This window comes from Anneissia japonica, unplaced genomic scaffold (genome assembly GCF_011630105.1).
Source record: "Anneissia japonica isolate Jap-2015-1 unplaced genomic scaffold, ASM1163010v1 scaffold287726_len2788222_cov184, whole genome shotgun sequence".
NCBI classification, from domain to species: domain Eukaryota; kingdom Metazoa; phylum Echinodermata; class Crinoidea; order Comatulida; family Comatulidae; genus Anneissia; species Anneissia japonica.
Window position 1 is genome coordinate 451,216 of NW_022705125.1, and position 24,698 is coordinate 475,913.

Genomic DNA, 24,698 nt, shown 5'->3' on the forward strand with positions numbered 1-24,698 from the left:
AATATGAGAATGGGTTAACAGAAACTCCATAGTTTATCCGATGTGTTAGAGCTGAAAAAGCTCTCATGAAGAGGCTGAAGGTGCAGCAATGTATTCAGGAGATAGGATGTGGTAATTTCGTATGTAAGGAATTGAATATCAGAATTTAGAGAGAGATACCATAAATGCCATCTTGTTTTTAGTGGTCTAGTTAGCTATGTATTATATAGTACATACACAAAAGTAAACAATACATAGTACGACACATTTGTTTTGTTTTATTTTATATATAAATTTTATTGTAGGCTTATATAAAATTTGCTACTACTGCTGTAATGCACTATACTAATATGAATATAAAAAAATATGGCAAGGGGCCTACTTAAGTTTCTGAAAAAAAAAAGTTTTTCTAGAAATAGGCATATACACTTTTTACCAACTGGCTTCTCCGATATAAATTATGGTTGAACCCGAGTGGAATTCCCCTTTATCATAGCAACAATGTATTCATGAAGAAAATTTTGGTCTAGCAGGTAGAAAGGGTGATGTAGAAGTGGACTTTTTATCAATAAATTATATCATCTTATTCAAATTCAAGTTCCTCATTTGTAACAATCTGTGGCCAATGGTTAAACTACAAGTTAAGTTACACAAGGGAATTGTAACTTGCAATTTGGCCATTGGCCACGAATTGCTACAAATGAGGAACTTGTACTTGAATTTCAATAAAGTGAAATAATTTATTGGTTAAAAGCATTTCTACATCCATCACCCTTTCAACTTGCTAGACACAAATTTCCTTCATGAACACATTGTTGCTAAATCAAGAGTACCCAACTTGTGGTGGGGTTGTACATCTGAGTGGATGCTTCTTGCAGTCCCAGTGTCATGGGCTCAATTCCTGTCAATGTTACAGGAATTTTTATTGCATACCTAAGCCACGTATTGAGACTTAACATAGACCATCTTGTCTGTATGTTTTCTGAACTAAGGGATACGACAGTCAGATTAAGTTCACTATTGCCAATCCAATGTCCCTAATTAATTAAATTGAAAATAAAAATAAACATTGGTGTTTTGTATCATCAAGACACTATTAAACAACCAATTTCTTGCAGAATGATTATTACTCTAGTACAAATTTGACATATTATTTGAATAGGTGCATCATTGAAGCCAAACATTGTTTAATCATTTACAGTATGGTAAAATCAGTTCATACCATATCATATATTTATCCAGAATGTTGTAAAAGCCGGGCACACTCTGCACCCTACAGTCAGCAGCCATGAGATTGTATTAAGAACGCGCTCATACACAAAGAGTAAAGGTAGAAGAATAACCATAAATTGTAGCTTCATTGCTTATGGGAGTGGTCTGTGACGACCTAGCAGCCGTAAGGAGGCGCTTATAGTAGCTACACGTTCACATCACACCGCAACGATAGGTGGCTGAAATTAACCATAGCATCGTGGTAACCCCCTACTCTTCCGAAAGATGAAATGGGTTCTTTAAAGTGCACACGAGCCAAATGAGTTCACTGGACCTTCATTTAAAGTCCTTACCTGAGAAGACTTGGTCCTACCAACCAAACCCTGGGCAAGAAGCAGCTGGAACCAGGGCTGTTGTTAATTGGCTGTAGTTAGCGGTGCCCCTGCCTTACCACTTGACCACTCAACTTAAGGGATCGTTTTTAATGATGATCCACTGAGTTTGCCAGTGAAGGGGTAAATTCATCAGCCAACGGTCTTAAAACCAGTATGTGCCGACTTTAGACATTACAGAAACTTAAATTGATGCATGCCAACTTCAAGAAAGCTGAAAAAGAACCATCTCCCTTCTTAGTAAATCATTTCCCAAGGGTACATGGCTGACGGATGCATTTATACCCATCAAATTTGATATATTGTTATTTTTTTAATTCATTATGCTTAATTCATGGTTGTCATATTTCTTTTCTTTTTAAATAATCTTAAAAGTTTTCTTTGTTGTAGAAGAAGCGACAGCCTTCACGAGTGATGCTGGAATGTAAGTTGCTGTTCTTATGAAGAACATGAGACAAAGCTGACGGGCCACAGAAGAACACGCCAGCATTAACACTGCAAGAAAATAACAAATATCATATTAGAAATTTTAGAGAACTAGGTAAATATGAGCATAAAGATACTGTAAAAAGATTTCATGGAGCATGCAAAGCCAGACAACAAAACACCCAGCGCAGGAAACTATAACGTGTATAGGCAAACCCGCCAATCCAAGCATAAACCTCACTTAACATGCCAACACTGAACCATGTCATACTCGCACCAAACCCAGGACAAACGCATTCTAAACCCATTATTATACGAAAGGACAATCCATAACAAACCTACAGCAAGCTGATGGAAACTTGCAAAAAGCACTCACACAATCTCCATAAATGTAGAAATGGCATAAAATTACAGATGGTGAATAACACTAACCCCGGATTGTCCGAAGCGATTTGTTTGAAGATATTATCCCATACTGGTCGACCATAGTGTGTCTTCTGTCTGAGGCCAGTAATTGCATCTGTATTCTCTTCTTCTTGTAGGTAGATATTCTTAGCCTTAAATAAAATACAAAATTATAATTTACTTTGCTCTGCTAGGTTTTTTAAATAATTATAAATTCCATAAATAAATTTGTAATTATAAGTGAGCCTTTTTGATATGACATTTACACACACAAGGCAGAGAATTTTAATGCTATATTTGTTCCATCCTGACATGTGCATCTGTACCTTGGATTATCACCACTGCAATGGTTTTAAAAATAGAAGCAGTAGGGAGCTTTGATTGCACGACGGTAAGACGTAGAACGTAATGACGTCAGTAAAAGTCATCTGCGCATGTGAGAACGCTAAGCTCACCCCTTCGAATAGATTCTGGAACGTAATTTGGCCAAATCTACGTATGCAGAGAATGTAGGACGCCATGTAGGACTGTCGCGCATGAGTGATTCCATTCTAGCATCACGTTGCCACACAAATCAAAAACTCCCTATTACAAATACTCATGAGACTCACCTGTTTTGAACTCCAACCCCTTGTTAAATAAATGTTGTAGTTGAGAAAGTCAGATCGCCCTTGATCTGCCATCTCTGTCTCCAAGTTTTCCAGGAGTTCGGAGAACCATTCAAATGCGTTTGTGTCGGGGCAAACCCAAAAGAAGTACACCTTGCGTAGTTTTAACTCTTCATCACCTTCTCTTATTTTATACCTGCATATGGAAGGGACATATGGTACAATAAAATTGACTATCTTTAAGTAACACATTTTGGCATACACAGCATTAATTGATTGGTTGATTGAAAACTTATTTGATTTCTCAAAAAAAGTGTAAATACATTTACAATGTTTACTGTTCCTTATATACATTTTAAATACATTTAAAATGTATATAAGAAACAACAAACAATTTCAGATACCAGGATGACCTATAAAATAAAACTTTATTCTAATAGGGTCTTGAAAATAAGAAAAATCAGACATCAAAATATATAAGAATCAATACATGGGAATGCTATGTAAAATTTTCGACAGAAAAATACAGTACTGCAGTGGAAGAAAGCTACAACTCATTCCAGCCTCGCGAAGACTAGCAAGGCTGTAAAAGATGTTTTTTAAATATTGTTCGATTTGAATATAAGATTCATATTTCTATGGTTAAAGCTCTATTCAAATTATCAAAACAGATGAATGCCCATATATAGTCAAAATGTGCCCATATTTAGTCATGATGTGCCCATATATAGTCGTGATATAATGTTATCATCACCATTCAAATAAAATCTGGACAGGGCTTAAACATAATGACTTTTGGATGAAATCCTGACTCACCATATTGATTTGAGAATTGATGCAAATGGAGTGACACCGATACCGGCCGCAACACACATGCCCACCTGGTACTTGAAGATGTCTATACTAGCTGTTCCAAACGGACCGTCCACTGCAACCCTAACAAAAGAATAACAATTTTGAATAAACCATTGCACAAATTATTGTCTTCATTGTGATTTGTACTGCAAATGCTAATTTCAGGACGAGTTAGAATTCAAATTCAGTTTTTTCTCCTAAAGTCCTGTCCAGACTATCAAATTTTATTTGACAAACGCACATGTGACACTCTGGTCATGATGACATCACCTCATGACCATATATAGGCACATCATGACTATATATGGGCATACAACAGTTTTTTTTCCAAGAAAATTTGATAGTGTGGACAGAGCATTAAATATGAATTGTTAAAATTGTTTCTGTGATAGTTTTAGAGGTCTCCCACTAATTAAAGGCTATTCCAATTAAAGAATACTTTTCTGTGGTCCCATATTAACAGAGGATTTTTTTTTCTTTGTTAATCTAATTAGAGACCAAAGCTGCTAAATACCATGGAAACACCCGTTCCAAAAGTGGTCTTTAACTGAGGGAGACCTGCACCGTGTGCTGGGCTTTAATGACGCATCCTTACATTACATACTACAGAGCTTTTAATTGCATGACGACGGTAGGACGTACAACATAATGATGTCAATAAAAATCTTCTGCGCATGTGATAACGTTAAGTTCTTCTCATCACATGGATTCTAGGACGCAATTTGGCCAAATCTATGTATGCAGAGAATGTAAAATGCCCTGTAGGATGGTCACGCATGAGTGATTCTGGTCTAGTTTTGCATCATTGCTCCGAAACCGAAAGCTCCCTATTAATGAAATGTGATACTGTTCAACATCCAAAGTCTAAAAAGACACTTGCCTTGGAAGGTCCTCAGCGGCAATTGGATCCTTGCTGGTGGCACCAACAGCCATAGACAAAGAGGTTGTCCAATCACCAGCAGTTCGGATATGCACACTGAAGAAGTCTTCATCTGGGGACTGAGCAATGAGAATGCATTACATTAAAATAAAAACATATATTTGTGTACATTATTGAAACAATGCAAGTTTCACAGCACCAGTGAAACACTGCAAGTTCGATATCATGGAAGTCAAACAGGTTTAGTTGGAAAGAGGTCAATAGTGGCGTACAAATTAAACAATTACAGAACATGCAAAATAACACACTCCCTTCATGACTCCCTCGTCTAATCTACCCAGTTGCAGGAACATCCCATAATATACTTAATATAAAGTTTAAAGGTTACATTATTATACTGTACTGAATCACAAGATTTATTCATTCAAGATATATTTATGATCAGGCTTACTGATGTAAGTGTGAAAGGATGCCACTGAAGATGTGAGATTCTTGGGCATTTTAGGAAGATATACTGTCCAGCTAACATTTCAAAGCCCTTCTTTTTCATCCTCAGCTCAAATACACGAGATGGATGCTTCACAACCTACAAATTGAAAAAAAAATGGATAATGCACTGCAAATACTAATGCTGCCAATATGGTGTATTTTTTTTTCATTTTTTTTTTTACTGAAAATATATTTTTACATACATATTGTAGCCATATGTCATTGTTGCCCACATGTTGCATAATGTAAATGTTGTTGATGTTGCTAAAATGTTGTTGATTTGCTTACATAATTGTTGAAGTTGCCACATTATGTCCATGTTGTCCAAATTGTTTTGCCTACATATTTATTTTATTGCATGCAGTAAATTAAAACTCCACTTAACTAAAAAAATCCACATGAAAATAATTTTGTTTTATCTAGCTTACCCTTGTAATTGTCACACTCTGGCAGCTACGGACGAATCTAATAAGTCTTTCAATGAAATACAAAAATAATGGTCCAGCAACCCATTTATAACTCTGAAAAACAATGTAAAAGGCATGAAGCTACATCCACACTATTAAGCAGATAGTATAGTCTCATATCATACACTAGTGGAAATTATTTATACAAAGGTTAGATTAATGCATAAGAAAACTCCTGAGGGCCCGACTTGCATTAAATAATGTGGAAATTTGTGTGAAATGCCCATATGGGTATGATTATGTCATATTACACCCAAATATGGACATATCATTTTTTCTTTTGTAATATACAATTTCATAGTGTGAGCTAATCTTTAGAATTCATATTAGCTCAGTAAACTTTTTGGTTTAAATGTTCTTATTATCTGCTGTACTTGGTATACATGGGCATGATGATGTTATATCACAGGTATTTAGCAGATGAAACATGAATAAATAACCCACAGCTGGAGATCCTTTGACAAATGTTGGATGTGCCGTGCATCTTTCATCAAAAGTAAAATTGTTAACACCGATACTTTCACAATAAAAGGGGTTATGAACTTCTGTATTATTCTGGGAACGGACAACACCTCTGAAACAAAAAAAAGAAGTTAACATCAAAGATCACACACATTAACAGTTGAATAAAAACAAAAAATATATGAACTGGCTATAAAATTATATTGTTGACAATACACATGAACAGTGAAATAATTTGACATTAATTGGGACAGTCAACAGAAACCATAATTATATTATTATAAGTAGATTATAAAACAATTACGTCCCTGTATTATCTTTATGATCACTTCCTCCTTATTACTGGCTGGAGTTTATTTCTTAACCCAAATCTGCTAAAACATATTTTATTAGTTGCTGCTTTTAGTGTTGCTACATCTTGCAATAGATTAAATCTTCTAAGATATTCAAAGTACAAATATGAAAATTGTTTTAATATACTTACTCAGCTCCGTGGACAAGTAGAAATCCATAATATATGATGAACAAATGATGAGTAAACCAAAATGTTTCAAAGTATGAATGACTAAAAAGAAAAACAAAAGTATTTCTCAAATATTAGAATACTGCCTAAAGCATTTTAAAACTTATTTATTTTATTTTTATTTTATGCCTTAACATGGCCAAGGATTACCAATAGTAACTTAACCACTGTCCTATTAGCTAGGTGGAAATCTCTTCACATGCCAAACATGCTCAACATAAACTAAGTCTCATAACAAGGATTACAGTGTTGAGTTGTTTTGATTATCAGTTTATCAGTTGTGGCAAAATCCAAATTTATAGGAAACCACATCAGAAATGGCTGGATTACATAAAATGGAGGGGGGGGGGGGAAGCTGATGCAGGGCCTGATTTGGGGGCAAGCCCCCCCCCCCCACCTTTTGGGAAGTTAAAAAACAAAGAAAAAAAAAAAAGAAAGAAAAAGAAAAAATTGATTGCCCAAAACGCCTCAGAGGTTATTTTCGGGCATCCAGAAAAAATAAATTTTGCGGGGCTTGCCCCTGGACCACATAGGGTAGTGTTGTCTCGATCATCCCCACTTTCAGCCCCCATTTTGGACATCTCTGGATCCGCCACTGTGATGGGGTAACGAAGGTGAGCACAAGGCTCAATGATTAAGTAAGGGAACTAGGTTGCAAAATAAGGTGATTTTTAACTACTTAAGCAAAATTTTTTTTCTTTGTACAACTGAGGGGGGCACAACTTTTTTGGGGGGTGGTGTGTCCCCACGCACCCCCAGATATGACAACATGAAAGGATATGACTTGCCAGGCAGGATATTTGAGAACCCTGAATAAGATTTATTCATTTTTTTCAAAATGGTTGTGCACCACTGAAGCCAACTAGAAATAATGTATGATATACAAACCGGATGAATTGTGTTGCTGAGGTGAACATCAAAAGAAGGGCAACAGTTATAACAACGCCACTCCAACCGGCAACACGTCTCAGACCTTGTTCAATCACACCAAGTCCAAATAATTTCTGGGAAAAGAAGAGAGAAAAAATATCATTACTTGTTTATTATTATGAGCATGAATAAAGATCAAAATTGAATGAGAGGGATAAATCAAGCAAAGCTAATTACACCATAATTCTAAGAATCATTCCTTGTTTAATTTTTCAAAGTCAATGCTACAAGAGATTGTGTTATTGTCAAGAAAAAAAAATGTAATTTTCTTGTTGATCAAGATGCTTAGTTTTTTTTTTCATTCATTTAAAATTTTTATGAGTAAAATCCAGCTCTAAATATTCAAATGGTTTTTAAATGATTTGTGGAAAACTCTCATTTTCAATTTATTATGTTTTAACAATTTGATAATGCTCATAACAGTATTAATAGACAACATTTCAAGAAGCATGGCAAAATGTATTATATATAGAACGGATTCCGGACCATTGCCACCTGGGCTTTTGCCACACGGCCTAAATGTAAATGGAAACTCAAATCCACTTTAAAAAACAAAATTGGGTAAGTCCCATATGGCTCAGAGGCTCACAATGCCTATCAACTTTACAGGAGTGTTATAATTTGTGTAGTAGTAGGTGGAGTAGCCAGGCTTACGGCACATACAGTACAGTAAATAAGAGAATGCTGACAAATGGATTGTATCTACAATAACGTACTAAAGACTAAAGTAGTCTACAAGAGTTTATTATACTGAGTACATCATGTATACAAGTATTAATAAATATTCATAAGTTATTTGGATATCATCATCATGTTGGAATGCAGGATATAGACTTAGTTTCACTATTACATCTAAATGTATATATAAGTAAGATAGGAATAACAGAGCATATCCTAATACATATCTTAATAAGGAAGAGTTTGTGTTGTTTATCATGTTATGAACTCCCAAGATAGATTGGAATTTACAAGTTATGACACTGACTAATATCATGTACTGTAATGTCATGCACACCACTAAGGGCTTACTCGGAAAGTATATTTCTTAAAGAGACCATCTCACAATTTCATACAGACTGAGTTTTATGGCTTTATGAGTTGAAAACTCCAACATGTTCTATAAATGTAGCGCACGTTCAATACTAACGACTTTTATGTGTATATCATCAACCAATGTTAAACACTATCAATCTTTTGAAACATACCCACTAGGTTCTGGTAGTAATTTTTATAGATCGCATTTCAAAGAAAACCCAAGAGTCGAGCCTATTCTCTACTCTTTGGTGTGCTCCCCCATTTATCAAAACATAATACTTTAATATCAGTCTCCATTTGAAAAGCACATATAATCAAACTCATATTATTAGCTCACAGTAATGTATTGAATATGTACTGCATTTTACCACAAAGATATGACTCAAACTTAGGGGGCTGAGGTGGCCCCGGCCCCTGGAAATTTACAAAAAGAAAAAAATAAGGTAGAAAGAAAAAGCAATTATTAATCGCCCAATATGCCTCAGAGGTTATTTCCGGGCACCTAGAAAATAAAAATTTTGGACCCCATAGGTAACTGTTTTCTCTGAAACGGGCCCCCACCCCCTTTCAGAACTCTTTCAAACATCTCTGGATCCGCCCATAATAATATCATTTGAAAATTCTATTTATTTGTAACTATTTATACATTGTCTTTCTATAAAAAGTATTGTAATTGTAAAATATTAATTTTCCCCTCTGATAAAAATATACCATCTGCCATAAATATAATTCTTTCTGATGGAATGTGGAAAAAATTTAAAGCCAAGCATGATGAATGCATCTGATCTCTGCACCATGACTTTACAGAAAATCAATAGCAAATACAACAATAATAAAAATTTAAAAAAACCAGCAGGATAGGAAACAATGTTCATGGAATGTCCACAGGGATTAGTGTTAAGTGAGGACGGAATCCTTAACAATAATTTTACAGGTAATTTGGATTCATTATATGCTTTTGCATCAGTGATCTTCTAATAATAAACTCAATCAATTGTTTACACGAAATCTAAAGCAAAAATAACAATCTGTTTGTGGTTGATTATAGGTATAGAAATGTGTGGATTCAAGGACAATAAAGACAATAGCTGCTCTGCTACTGGGATTTATATTTACAAGCAATAACTTATAATAAGGAAATAACAGAATCTGTTAAAAACTTTTGGTATAAACGGCGTGGTATATGAAAACAACCAGATTTAGGTCAAAGTTTTTTTGGTTGCCATAAAATATCCAGGATCAAAGAAATTGTACAAACATATTTTCATTAAAATTTATATTATTATTATTATTTATTTACGGTATTCCATTTTTTATACTATACTCACAATTGTAGAATTTCTGACAGGATTAATCCATGTATCATTATCATGGTCATCCAGATCACTCAAAAAACGTTCCAACGTGCCATCGTCACTATAAACTTGAGCATCATACAGATATTGGAAGTTGAAAAAATGTGCAATGCAATGAGCTATGGACAGTATAACGATCAGGTACGCTAACGCCTTGTGAAAAGTCAAGTTCTTGTCTAGCAGACGACGTACACTTCGTCTACAACACTGCAATTAAGTTCAGAATATCCATATAAGGGGTGTTGACTAACCAACCAAATAAGGAGCATTACACAGTATGCATGCACAGTAAATATTATAGTAAATGTTAGCAACTTTAAGCTAAATCAAGTGGAGCGATGTCAGTTGGTCATTCATCTTCTATGGGTGGGATGTTTAAATTCGTACGTGTTTTAAGGGTAATGATGGACTGTTGAAATTGGGTATGAGCAGGGTTAATATTAACAGGTATGACAAATATGTTGGAATGGCATGTGGGTATACAGGTATCTGAAAAGTATGTAGTCACAAGTGTTTTAAAGTGTTTGTGCAGATATGGACAGGTTTTTTTTTTTAAACTGGGATAGCAGAACGTGGTGTGACCAGGTTTATGGACAGTCTTGTGGGTTGAGGAGGAGTAAAGAAAAGAGTTCTATGCAAACTGATTGTTGTTATAGAATAATACAACGCACAATGTAATAATAATACTTACAGCATTAGTTTCAACAGAACCTCGCAAAAACGAAATGAGATTTCGGCAGACTGGTAATAAGATGAGCATACTGTTTAGGTTTAGGCACGCACCACATGCCTTAGCAATAGACACTGCAGGCTAAAAATATATGGCAGATAAAAGTCTATGAAATATTGATAAGACAACTTTTATTGTCCAAAATTACACTCTAAAACTCACATAATGAACATGTACGATATAAAAGATACTTAATTAATTCACATCAATTTTACAATTGATATTAAAAATAGTTAAACAACAATAAAAAATGGCCATTACTTAAAATAACTAATTATACAGTATTATTATAATGGTGATGACGACGATAATGATGATGATGACGCTAACAATTATGATAAATATGGTCACTATGATAACCTTGATGATGAAATTGCCATTATTTAAACAACAGTGTCTTACCCCAGTCAAAAACCTTATGTAATGGTACCGAGCCTCATTTTCATACACAAAAAATGTCACTAACCAGTAAGCTATGTTGCCTCCAATCCACAGAAACTGAACAAACAAAAAATCTGAGCATTATAAAACTTGAAAATAATTTAATATTGTTGTTTTTATACTAAATTATATAAAAAAAAACTACTAGCACAGCAATTTTGGTTAGATTAATGCATTAAAAAAAATTGTTTTTGTGCATTAATTTAACATTCATATAATAAATTTCTACTAGTGTATTAAACAACTATTCTCAATTGCTTAATAATATGCTTCTATAGTGAACAAAGGTCTAGTAATAATAATTATAGTGAACGAGGTTTGTACAATGGGTACTTCATATTTTTGACACCAGTCACATGAATATGATCAAATACTTGGTTGCTGTTTTTTAGCTTTTTTATATGATGTGATTTTTTGCATCTATTTGATGTAATTTTTAGTTTAATTAATAGGATGTAATCTTTTGCTTATATTTGATACATTTTTAGAATGTGTTAATGTAATTTTTAGCTTATTGTCTGATGTAGAATCCCAATGGGTAGAGTCATGTTCTACTATTAAATACATTTTTTGTGAATAAATAAAGTGATTTAGTCAGACTTGGGTAACGCTTTTTTTAAAAAATAATATTTACAAAATTATATTAAATCATAATTGATGAATAACTTACTGTTTTTTTTTACTACTTATCTAATTTATAAGAGAAAGGTTGAATGGGAAGAAAATGAAATGTTGTAATACAGGAAATCTGTCTACCAAGGTGTTTAACAACACACAAGGATAATGATGATGATTTAGCACTTTCCCTTTTAGCAATAAGTCTGTACTTGGTTTAGCGTCATATGTTATTCTTAAACCAGAGTTCAAAAAAGGTGTGCAGTAAACAGAATAGCTCACTGTGTGGTCTTCTAGAAATTATTTTTCTGATACTGATATACCAATAACTAAATGAAAGCTGACTTTTCAACTGCCGAGAGCATTTAACAGGTCTCAAAACCATCCGCTTTTAATACCAAACAAAATATTTAGAAAAATATTCAACAAATTATTTAGGTTATTTTTTAGAATTCTACAAGTTGCAACAGAAAAATCAGATATAGTTACAAGAAGTGTGAAGAACAGCCCCTTTAAGCAATTAATCTTCAGTAAAAAATCTTTAGAAAGAAAGCATTATTTGCCAAATATTTTTAACAACTGACAAAATTATAGTTATATAATGAAATTAAATTTTTATTTCGTTATTTACAAACTTTATGTTTCACACAGAAAACTTTCTCTGGTAAAAAAGAGTTTTTTTTCCTGTATTTTATATTAGTTTAAAATGAATACAAAAAATACAGTACATACCGCAAATGCATGTTTCAATCCTTCATTGATGAGGCTATGATCACCCGCCATTTCTTCTACTTTGTAATTCCTTCTACTTTATAATTCATTCAGGATAGCACAACACCTTTTGCTTAAAAACTCTGAAGATGAAGTGTCTATCTGCACTTCCTTGATCCTGGGTTGAAGTCAATAGCTGGCTTAGCAGTTTTCTCTTCAGGAAATAGTTTCCTAAAAGGATGTCATTGCAAATGCATATTAGCTTTATGCACCATTGTGTATTAGTACTACAAAAAAACAATCACTGTTATTTTCTACTTGACTATAAGCCTAATAAGGATTACAATGACATCATCAACCAAGTTTTATTCTTTGGTTAATCTTTAGGTATTGGGGTCTGACGAAGACAATAATAATACAGAATTCTGTCCACACTATCAAATTTTATGACTATGTGACAAATAACTGCCATTTGCCAATAATTGGGTGTAATCACATTGTCCATATTGGCACATAACACAAATTTTTCATAATGTTTAATCAGAGACTACAAGTCTATTTCCAACATATCTGATCAAACAAATTTTGTATGAGTTTCTGTCTGGTGCATAATTTCATGAACTTAGGATACGTCACCTACTTCATCACACCGAACCTGCTATAAAAGACGTGTAACAAATAAAAGCCCACGCATTTTGGAAAGATTTCGACCTCTCAGATTTTGCCAAAAATTAGGGTTTGAGCCAATCTAAATAATTTCGATTTTGTGTTCATACTTTCCTTCCTTCCCTTCCGCCCTTGCAAATTTGAGCTGGTTTTTGAGGTATCACCACTTAATTAAAAAACTTATAGTATAATATAGTTATAGCTGATATTTTAGTTGATAATTTATTGCAGTATCTGATTATACATTGTTGTATTTTTGTTAAATTATTGTTACTACACTATTCATTAATCAGCCATGCATGTTATTATTTATTTGCTGATGTTCATAACATCCTTATACATGCACTAGGGATCTAGGGCATTATATTATTATAATGGGATGGCTTAGGCCTACGTATAATAGTAATACTATAAGTCATGGATACTATTCTTTTTTATACAATCGGTAAAATGACATCTCATCTATAGTATATATTATGGGATGGTAAATAGAAAATGTGTATTCTACTCTAGTCGGTAACTGAGTTAACATCACGGATGATGTTGCCTAGGCCTACACCTTTTAGGTATGTACAGACTAGGCCCTAGGGCCAGGCCTGGTCAAATTGAATAAGTGTTAAAGAACACAATTAGTCCTATCTAGCAGGTCTCTGAGCCTAGGATGATCAGACAATACAGCAGCATATTCATCACAATACTCACCTTATGTCAGCTAGGATATGAATTTAATTGTATTCTTTCCACTTTGGAAAAGTCGAGGTATTAAGTAGCACTAATGTTGATGGCTTGATCTCCGAGAAAAATCGTCTTGAACTTTCGTCAGTCAATCGAACAAGAAGCCACTCCATGCCATTTATTGGTAAACTTCTAATTGGCTAATTGGAGCGCGAGCCTGGTCAGCCTCTAGGCGCTTGATGATTGGACCATAGTTTCAATACAAAGGGCAAAAAAGTAAATTTTCAGCCTGCAGTGAATTCATCCTTGTATATACTGTATGTTAAAATTTAAACATCCACTGTTTTATCATGTGAATTCCTATGGCGTTATCTCATTTACATCTAGACACTGCTGGACACTGTATGAGAATAAAGTTCACCTTTATTGAATTGAACACATCACATGGTTCATAACACAACTACAAACACTGACTAATCTACTAAAAATCAATGGCTGAGTAACACAAAAGATGAAATGCCAAAACGAATCAATGACAAAACTGATGGAATTTCTAAAACATTTTATTTAACTACTGAACCAGTCAAGACAAATATATGCATTGATCAAGCGTAATCTTAGAAGTCAAAAATACATATACTGTATACAGACATAGGAACTAATTGAAAGAGGTTTAGATTTTATCATCATTATAGTTATTTATAACATTGAAAATATATTATCTGTAGTAAAATCTGTAAAAGCTTCAAGTAAATTACAAACATCCAATTAAACAAGAATCGAAATAATTCACTCCAAAAATGCTTATATTGATTACTAGCCAATCTAAGGGTCTATGCATATAAGGATAGTATCATTCATGCATCTGATTATTGCCAAAGAAAGAATTTCCTTGATCCAATTTTTAATTGAATGCTATCAACCTACTGAAGTTATACCATATTATATTATATATTGCATACTACAGTATATATAAATTTTAAAAGGCAAATGGGAAAAACCCATAAAACAGCAAACGGCCACATAATGCAAAACTATTTAAAATTAAAACGTAACAGTAGAGAAAATCTTATCAGAATGACAAAATAAACTAAGCATCCACTGGACAAAATAAACTAAGCATCCAGTGGATTCCTTCCAGTGGATGCTTAGTTTATTTTGTCATTCTGATCGGATTTTCTCTACTGTTCCGTTTAGTGTTCACATTAATTAGTTTAACCTAGGCAATATATCCTTAACTATGTTGTAATCAGTGGTGCTTCCAGAAATTTGCCAATAGGGGTCTATCAAGAAGTCCGACAGGCTGGTTTGAACCAAGGGACCAAAATCACTGGCAGGGTTCATGGAGAGGGATTTTATGGCTTCCTCATAGTGGCATCAGATGACAGGGGGTCCCGCCCTGTCTGACTGGTCCCTAACTGGCACCGCCACTGAATATGAACATAATGTACAGGAGAAACATCAAATTTTGAAAAGTCTGATTATACTTCATAAATATTACATCTCCAAATTATAATACATATCTTTATGCAAGGCATGTTTGGTAAGGTGCATGTAACATTCTTTGACATTCAAAAGTCAAAGTGCACATAAAAATTGAAGCCATTGCACTAAATTTATGCTTGAAGTGGGCTAGCCTGGGTTCCAGGCCCTAATTTTGGGTTACTCACTCTTTATTGCACTTAGTGCGCGCCATACCTAATTTAATTGGCGTCCCATACTCGATTTTTTTTTTTTCGGATTAGGCTTAGGCTTATTCCGTCTCTAAATTAACTTTCTTGTTGGTGGCACTGTCCAGAATGAGAATAATAATAAAAAATAAGAGACTTGTGGCAAGTCTAGAAGTGGGCCAAATTCCACTAACCAATATGGACCTCCAAGGTTCTTTGTGGTTTTAAATAGCAAAGAATTTCCAAATTAATTAACATAACCAGTACTTGTTAATAATATGTCAACCATAACATATTTCCAATTACTGTATTAATAATTCAAATAAATTATTAAATGACAATAATTATCAACATACAATCAATATAACACAACAAAAACAATATTAACCAATTTATCAATATAGTTGAATTCAAATTCAATACAATAGGACCCTGATTTAAATCGCTCTTAAATTTGTTTATAGTAAGCCTACATTCAATATAAAAACAAAGAAAAATGCGTACCACACAAAACAAATTCAGCCAATTATTAATATTAAATCAATTTACTTCTTTTTCTTAACTAACCTGATAAACCATCTAATGGGATTTCCTTTAATGCAATTTCTTAGTTTTCAGTTTCCCATATACTTATATTTATCTGCTGGATCAATTTATTATACTTATCTTATCATAAAAGCTGGATTTCCTACGTCATTGAATTCTTCACAATTATTCAAAAATAGATTTTGTTTGAATTTCATTAGGTAAGTTTTGGCAAACAGACTGTATAGAATGCAAGGTTCGTGTAAAATAAATAAATCATTTGAGCATCCATTTACAGTATTACCAATATTAATAGCTTGAACAATTAGTAGTAATAATATATTATAGATACATTTTTGGTTGGCAAATTATTACAATCGCTGATTTAGGTTGATTGAACAGATTAAGGTAGCAAAACAATTAATTTAATGAAATATGAAACTATAACAAGAGCACATTGCTTACATTACAGTATCATAGAATGGTATAAACCCATCCCATGGATATGAAATATTTTTTGGCAATCAAAAGGCACATGTTCTACAGAGCATGTCCAATTTAAAGCCAATTTGTTTTTCTTATTTTTGTAAATTTTTGAAAATATTTGTAGTCAGCTGAGGTACTCATACGAATTATACCCTGGGCTTTTAAAAGTTGACTCATTTTTTGCAAAAATATGAAAAATCTGGACCCATTTTCCTAAGATTTTACTTAATTTAGGCTAAATGTGAGAAATCTGGAACCATTTTTCAAAAAGTAGACTCGTTATGCATAAAATTGCATAAATTGACCCATTTTTTGAAATGTGGACCCATTCTTTGTGGACCCATTAGAAATATTGTGTGGGACTGTCCCGACAACTGGCTACGTCATTGTGAATAATCTACCACATTCTCTCATTAACACACAGAAGATTCAGAGAACAGGTACATGTCCCCTTCTACACCCCTTCCCCATTCATATATTTTACATTCCCTACCCAAATCAATTTCAAAATGCTTAACTTTTTTATACCTTTTTTTTGAAACCCACCGATAATAAAGATTTCACGTAAAAACAAAATTATATTTTTTGCATATTTTGCTTATGGAAAAATATTTTTTCCTGTCCATCTGATGGTCATTCAAAAATAAAATTCCCTATTAACTAGATATAAAATTCTCACTTAAAACCAGTATAAAGGGTAAAGACAGGCAATTAAACCTTAACTAACAGCATCACTGTGGTTAGTAAGTCCTAAAGCTCCAAATACATGTTATCCAGTAATATGTTTATTGAAATAATTATCCCAATAAAGGGTATTACCAGCGATACACAAATGAAAAGACAAGGAAATTGCAATGTCATCCACAAATTATGTTTCCTATTGTATGGCAGTTTTTGTAAATACAGTATTGTAATTTGTCGTGACCACAAACACCCACTCATATATAGCACCCATACTTTGCTTTCATACAGGATTGCTGAATCAGATTTTTTGTTTATCAGATTAAGTATGTTTTGTCTGACAGATAAACATTTTGATCAGTATATCTGCAGCTTCACTTTATGCCAGGTACTCTGCGTCAGCCGACAAGATTCCAGAGACCACAATGCAAAATGCGCAATAAATAATTTAATTGCTCAAACTGCTACTGAAAATCTACAGCCAGAGTCAAGTCATTAAGCATTTACACAACCAAGGCTGGATTAGTTGGCCATCAGTGGCGTATCTAGGGGGTGCGCGGGGGGCACACACCCCCAAAAAATTAATTGGGGCCCCCCTCACCAGTCGCACCCCCAAAAATCACTGTCAAGTAGTTAAAAATCACCTTCAATCATCTTTTTTTGCGAGTTAGCGCCCCTCAACTGATCATCGAGCTCCCCCACTTCAACTCCGCGCACCCCTCAGCACCCCTACTTCAAGACTTTTAGATACGCCACTGCAGCAGGTGTCCAGCTTTATACTAAAGCATACAATGTTTGAAAAAATAATGCTGTACAATGTAAATAAATAAATTCAGTTTAACTACTATATTGTTGCTAAGTTACTGCAAAAAAATATAACTTAAATAATAAAAAAAATTCTTAACCACTTACACAACCGTCTTTCTTATACTACCCACAACCACACAATATTTGTATTTTTACGATTACCTTGGTACAGCCTCTATATGATAAATAAGATCCATCCACAATATAAACTGTTTACTATATATACCTGTTTACCTACATAGTTTAAATACAAAACAATTGAAACTGTTTCTTTATTCCAGTTGTTAAGATGGCATAAAATAAAGTCAATAGCATTTTTTAATATAATGATAAAATGATATACAATTATTATACTGTATATCATTTTCATCATTAAGGCGGTGTTATTCATAATGCTGGCATTAACCAAAAATTTATCATAAATATTATATGAGCTAAAATACTTTCTGTAAAACTTGTTTGCACAAACTAGTGTCTTTATCATATTAGAAATTTGTCCTTCCATCCATGCTCATCCTGTGAACCCTAAATCATGCAAGTACTGTACTGGAATTCATCTTATTTCATGCTCTCATTTTAAGTTCAAAGTTCAAACAATGGCAAAATTAACAACTAAAGCTGCAACAACCACCACAAAGAAATCTGCACTGTATGCAGGTATATTTTCATTCATCCTAAGAACTTGACCAAACATCAGGCAACATGGCTCGTTCAGATAATGGACAAATTTGTGTTGTTCTATATCTATGATATTAATAACATCAATAATAATAACTGTGTAAATACCCGGTAATTAGAATTTGAAAATGGCTTTCCTAAACTCAAGTCAATAAATAGTTGTTTATACATCTGTACTGGTTGAGTTAACTGGTGTTACTTCTTCTATATGAGCTGGTACAACATCTTTGTGAAAACTGTAGAAAGTCCAGAATAAATAATATTTGTAATGAATAATATTTGTAATAAAAATTGAAACACATACAGTAACTATATATAATATTTTGCAACAAACTTTCTAACTAGAAATATTCAAAATACAAGGGTTGAGTGCCATCAAACCCAATAAGGCAATTCATATTTTGAACTGCGCATGCCCATATACAAGTTCAACAACATAAACCTGTGTTGTGTATATGTTTGTTTATTGGATTTGATTGACTTATTTCCAGTGGTGTGCTTCTGGTGATGATTGGACAGTACACCGGGAGACAATCCCCTACTCTTTTCCGAAGAGTGTACTGTGTTCTTTAACGTGCATATGGGCCATAAATGCACACGGGACAAACAGCTTAAACGTCTCATCCGAAAGACGGTGCGCTATTGTAACTTGTATTTCAGCCCTCTAGCTGAAACACAAGGAGTGGCAGCGATGGGAATTGAATCGAGGACACAGAGATCTCCACGGTTCAGCGCACACACGGTGGCTACCACAAGATTAGCCGACTGAGCTAAGCTGCTCTCTCTTGTGTCAACTGACCTTGATATGAGCATGTGCATTTCAAACTATGAATTTGCTTATGATGTACATCTGCTAAGCTTTGTTTCCATAAAATCTATACATATAATCACCGCCAGCCTTTGGCAACATTGATCGGTCGGTTGAAACGGACAGCCTTCCCGATTGCGATTGCGTCTTGGGGACAGCTTAGGCAGTGTAACAATTGCAGGGAAAATAATTATATTTTATGGAACCCAGGCTTCAGTAGTTGAGAAAAAAATCTTTTTTTTTTTCATTATGATATTTAATTGAAAGTAAATTACCTTAATAAAATATACAATGTCATTTTAAGGTTAGCTGGTTAAAGTGTTAAGCTCTGTCCAGATTATAAAAACCATTTTATGCCCATATATAGTCATGATGTGCCTAAATATGGTCAGCATGTGATGTCATCATGACCATATTTAGACATGTCACATGTTTTTGTCAGAGTTTGATGGTGTGAACAGAGTTTAAAGCTTGTACATGAATTTGTCTAGTAATGTGATCAATATATAATTCATCAATACATGGAAAAAAAAACTGGTAACTTACAAACGATAGTTTGCCCAACGTCCCATTTGTGTAAGCTGTGCACACTCGTTAGTAAAATGACAACTAAATAACAGCATGTTTCGGGGCTTCACCATTAACGAAAAACGCATGAACAATAAAGAATATACACATAATGCTGTGAAAAGATGAGGTAAATTTTTGTTTACATCGTATTCAATATAAAGTTATGAATTTTGCAGCTAAAATGTTCCAGTTATTATTTCGAATGAGAAATTAAAAGTTAATATTGAAATTTTAAAGGTTTTCCAGACTACACATCTTTAAGGAAAGAGATAGCTCAGATCTTTTTGCAGGTAAAATGTTCCTGGAAATTGCTAAGTTATTATTTCAGTATTTGGAATGAGGAATAAAAGTTAATATTGAAAGTTTTGGGGTTTTCCAGACTGCTTATCTTTCATGAAAGTGATAGCTCAGAACTCTATGTATTGTTTCCTGGATCAAAACTAACAACAAAGATTACAGAAAAGACATTTAACATAGTGTTCATTTACATAATGCATTCAAATGCATACTTTTGTGTGTTGCAGGTAGGTGTGCATATCTGCACAATGTATATTATAACATTAAGTTTGTTGTGCGGACTGTGTTAATTCTGCATATTTTTCTTTAAGGTTACATATGTAAACCTTAATGCTTGTTTGTGTATACCTTTTCCTTTATGAGGGTTATTTTTTTTTGTATTAACTACCATCTTGTATTAACTACCATCTTGTACTGATTGTGACTTGATAAATGAATAAATCAAATTGATTTGAATTGAAATGAATACCTGCAGTCATGTTAGGGCTAATGATGGTGGGGTCACGCTTCATGTCAGCCATTGCAGCTATTGGTATACCCCAGTTTGCAGCTGAAGATGAAGAACACAGTAATACACTTGGTCATGATAATGAATTGATTTTATTGATTAAAATATGAAAAAAAAAAAATAATGAGAACAATAATTTTACATTTTGGTACATGTAATCTGCTATGTGAGGCTAAGAAACTTGAAAATTCAAAAGGAATATAATATATTTTTAAAACATAATAATACCATTTCTTTGAATGTTCCCCTTCAATTTTTGGCAGTAAATTTAAGTAAAACATCTGTAATTGAAAGTGGATATGTCTTGGGAATAGGATGGGGGTGGGTATGCTCCACCCCACCACCCCCTCCCTTGGCAGCAGATAAGTTCCCCAAGTGGGTTAATATACTGTAAATGACCATTAGGTTTTCATTGAAATACGCATTCTCATTTTTCACATACCCCCCATTCCCCCTCGCAAGGAAGGTGTTTCTATACATGAGAAATTCAAAGCTATATTATAAGTTTTGAGATTTCTTTGTATTATTTGGTGGTGGTATTTCTTTAACACAGATTTTAGTATAGTTTTTGTACACATTTTATCTTTAAAATTAACAATTACTAGTTCACATAACTAACATATTCTTTATACTGGTCATTAATTCCTTATATACACTTCAAAAAGTACAGTGGTCTACTGTATTGTGTCTGCACTTTAGATTTTCTATAGGATTAATGGCTTTTTAAAATTATCTATGCCATATTTATAACCTGATCACAGTCATTCCTTTCATGAATAGACCTTTTTATTTGCCTATATGTTTTATTTTTTAAAGCTATTAACAATATAAAATTATTATTATTCACCATGCTTGGTAATGGTATGAATGGATTAAGACTGTCTAGCAGACCTTGATTATATTAAGCTGGAACAATGCTTCTTTGTCATGGACATGTTGATATGCTGATCATTTCCTAGGAAGGAAACATTAAATGGAGGTATATTAAATATAGCTCCATGAACTATGACTACTGTATATCAAAAGGCATATAGCTGACGAATCCAATGTGATTCTATGGAGAACGCAACGCCAGGACGCACATGCAACAGACAGTTTTTAATAATGAGCCATTCAGACTGCAACCGACAATCAGCAGATGGCGTTGCATCGCAAGCAGAGTTAGATTCGTCGGCTGATGGTTCTACGACAGCCAAAGAATGCAGTGAATGCCCGGCTTTTACAGGTCTGCTAAAGAGCTGGCAGGTTTAAAAAAAAACCCCTTTAGTCCTCATTATTCAGGTTTAGTACAGGCCATTGAAAATTATAGGCTAAGTATTATAAAGGCTACCATCAAGAATTAAGTTGATGTATTTTGTGGGTCACTAAATAAAGACATATAAAGGAGGACAAGATGAAAGGCAAATATTATCTGAGCACTAGATTAATACAGTAAGCCTTACAAAAATTTTATGTTTTTGTAGTGGCCGAGTTCAAACGATGCATTTATCAAAAAACAATACTAAAATCTGTGTTAAATACTACCACCGAAAAACATAAATATATCTCAAAACTTATAAATGTAACTTTGAATTTCTCATTTATAGAAACACTTACAGAGGCATAAGATGGTTTCGGCATTGTTGGTGGCCGGGGGAGGGGGGAGGAGAAGGGGGGTGGTTGAAAAAAATAAAAATGCACAACTAATGTATTTTAATATACAGTATTTCTGTTTTGCTGGTATTATTTATGTTATCTTTGATGCACCTTCACAAGAAGGGAGTGTTATAAGATTAATTTATACCAGCACTATTTCTAATAAATATTTCTGCTACAGGTAATCTAATATTCAAGCTATAGTGTACACCATATAGAATTTAGAAATGCTTAAAATGTTGCATACTGTAAATAATTTTCATATGCAACACTGTAATTTGTAAATTATATATGGTGCCCTCTATAATATGCAAGCATTTTTAAATCATAGAGGGTGCCATAATATCATTTACAAATGCTTAGAAAAAATTGTACAGTATTATTCCTTGAAAGTTTGCTCTATAGGCGTAGGGCCTAATGCCTAGCATTACTATGGATATTACTTGAAAATTGTGAGGCAGTTTAGAAATAATTGAACAAGAAAAAATATAAGAAGTGTTCATACCTGGACCCCAGAATTGCTGAAACAAAACAGAGAAAAAAACGAATACAAACACTGATATATGTAATTTTAAGTACGTAAAGGTAATTATTTGTTCATTTAATAACCTCATAATATAAAGACAAAACAAAACTAAATTTGTTCCTTAGCTCAACCCACACAGTATATCTTTAAAAATAATCAAATATTCTCACCATCTAAAATTAATTCAGATAAAAAAAAACGAAATCTAACTTTCCCCATACAAATATACATGTTTCACATTCTGATCTTTGTGATAAAGGATTTAGTCCTCTTTTTCATTTTCCCTTACAGTTGGCCACAGGCACATCCACCCACCCCAGCATCTTTTGAATTTAGTTCCATCCTACACTCTCTGTCCCCAAACCCACACCAGAAAGTTTTACTCTTGATCCCACTGTACTTGCCACATTGCTTTAAGACCCCTCATTGCTTTAAAACCCCCCTCTTTGATTCTGAGCATAATGTGATAAAAAATATTTAATATTACTTACAGAACTAATCGATGAAATCCAAAGACAAACAGAGGAATGCATGATGGAGAAAAAAAAACAAGTAATATCATAATAAACAAAATAGATGTCTTACAACAATAACCTATGCCTTGGTTTTCATCAAAGCAAGTTCTATTAATTATATAATTAAAGGAAAAATTAAGATTATTGCTTATGTTTCAAATTTGTTTTAAATCAAACGCTCACAATGTCATGCTTCTGTCACAAAATGTGCGGTTTGGCCATTTTTTGGGTCTTATCTCCTACACTCAAAGTTAAAAGAAAATGATTACATTTGTGGGCGAAGAGGTCATGTTTTGTTGTTACATTTGTGGGCGTTATCACATTTGTGAGCAATGATCGTTATCTAACTCAGCCAGTGGGGGGAGGGGACTTGACTTGTCTGATTGGGGGCCCTTAATCCCCTGCTCACCCCCACCCCCCGCTGGCACCACCACTGATTGTGATATCCATCAGCACTGATTTCCCGGACACAATTATAATAAACTACAGTAGTAAACAATGAGACTTTGAGAGTTGGACGCCATCGCAATTTCTGGGACATTCTTGCAACTTGCGGGAGACTTGAGACCCCTGACATAATAAAGATATAATAATAAGACTGCAACATATTATTTATTACATTTGTATTCAGTAATGTACTATCTGCCATATTGATTGGAAGTGGCTATTGTTACACCAGTCTAAAAAGAATTCTGATTGGATGTTACTGTCCACTGCATATGGATTGGATTAGGGTACATCCAAATATTATTACTATTATAGTATTAAATTAGAATTATGAATTTCCCAAACCCCAACCAAATATAAAAATAATGTAAGATAAACACAAAACTGTCAAGATTTGATTAAATGGACTTAAAACAATAGTTTTCAACTTATCATATAGGCCTAGGCTATGGAGAGGCTAGGCCTAGCCTAGTCATAATCCAGATAGTTTAGCCTAGGCCTAGTAGTAGACAGGGTAGCCGATCATTTCGGTCGCGCTTCGTTTCGGTCGCGCTTTGTTTCGGTCGCGCTTCGTTTCGGTCGCGGTATATTTCGAACAAATATATGGAGCGCCGAAGGAGTTGCGAAAACGAAAAATTTAATATGCCTAGGCCCTATATATTTTAGTTCGTGAATCGGTTTATCATAAA

The 24,698-nt window shown here is 33.7% G+C and overlaps 2 protein-coding genes across 2 annotated transcripts in view; both read right to left on the reverse strand.

Annotated features, from left to right (window-relative positions):
- Window positions 1-250: 250 nt before the first annotated feature.
- LOC117105238 (cytochrome b-245 heavy chain-like) lies at window positions 251-14,899 on the reverse strand. The gene is made up of 15 exons (XM_033246319.1): window positions 13,884-14,899; window positions 12,537-12,746; window positions 11,151-11,246; window positions 10,710-10,829; window positions 9,992-10,225; window positions 7,587-7,702; window positions 6,660-6,740; window positions 6,158-6,287; window positions 5,675-5,767; window positions 5,209-5,343; window positions 4,758-4,876; window positions 3,839-3,958; window positions 3,026-3,218; window positions 2,442-2,566; window positions 251-2,078 (listed from the first exon to the last, which is right to left on the reverse strand). Exons 2-15 carry the CDS (start codon window positions 12,585-12,587, stop codon window positions 1,952-1,954), a joined length of 1,740 nt encoding a protein of 579 aa, XP_033102210.1. The 5' UTR covers window positions 12,588-12,746; window positions 13,884-14,899; the 3' UTR covers window positions 251-1,951.
- A 3,076-nt stretch (window positions 14,900-17,975) lies between these two features.
- The window catches only part of LOC117105247 (mitochondrial pyruvate carrier 1-like), a 7,332-nt gene continuing 609 nt past the window's right edge, over window positions 17,976-24,698 (reverse strand). Inside the window, exons 2-6 of the mRNA XM_033246333.1 lie at window positions 23,539-23,542; window positions 23,027-23,042; window positions 20,848-20,928; window positions 20,058-20,193; window positions 17,976-18,939 (exon numbers count right to left, since the gene is read on the reverse strand). Coding sequence (XP_033102224.1) covers window positions 18,867-18,939; window positions 20,058-20,193; window positions 20,848-20,928; window positions 23,027-23,042; window positions 23,539-23,542 — 310 coding nt within the window. The 3' untranslated portion in view covers window positions 17,976-18,866. The remainder of the gene's footprint in view (window positions 18,940-20,057; window positions 20,194-20,847; window positions 20,929-23,026; window positions 23,043-23,538; window positions 23,543-24,698) is intronic.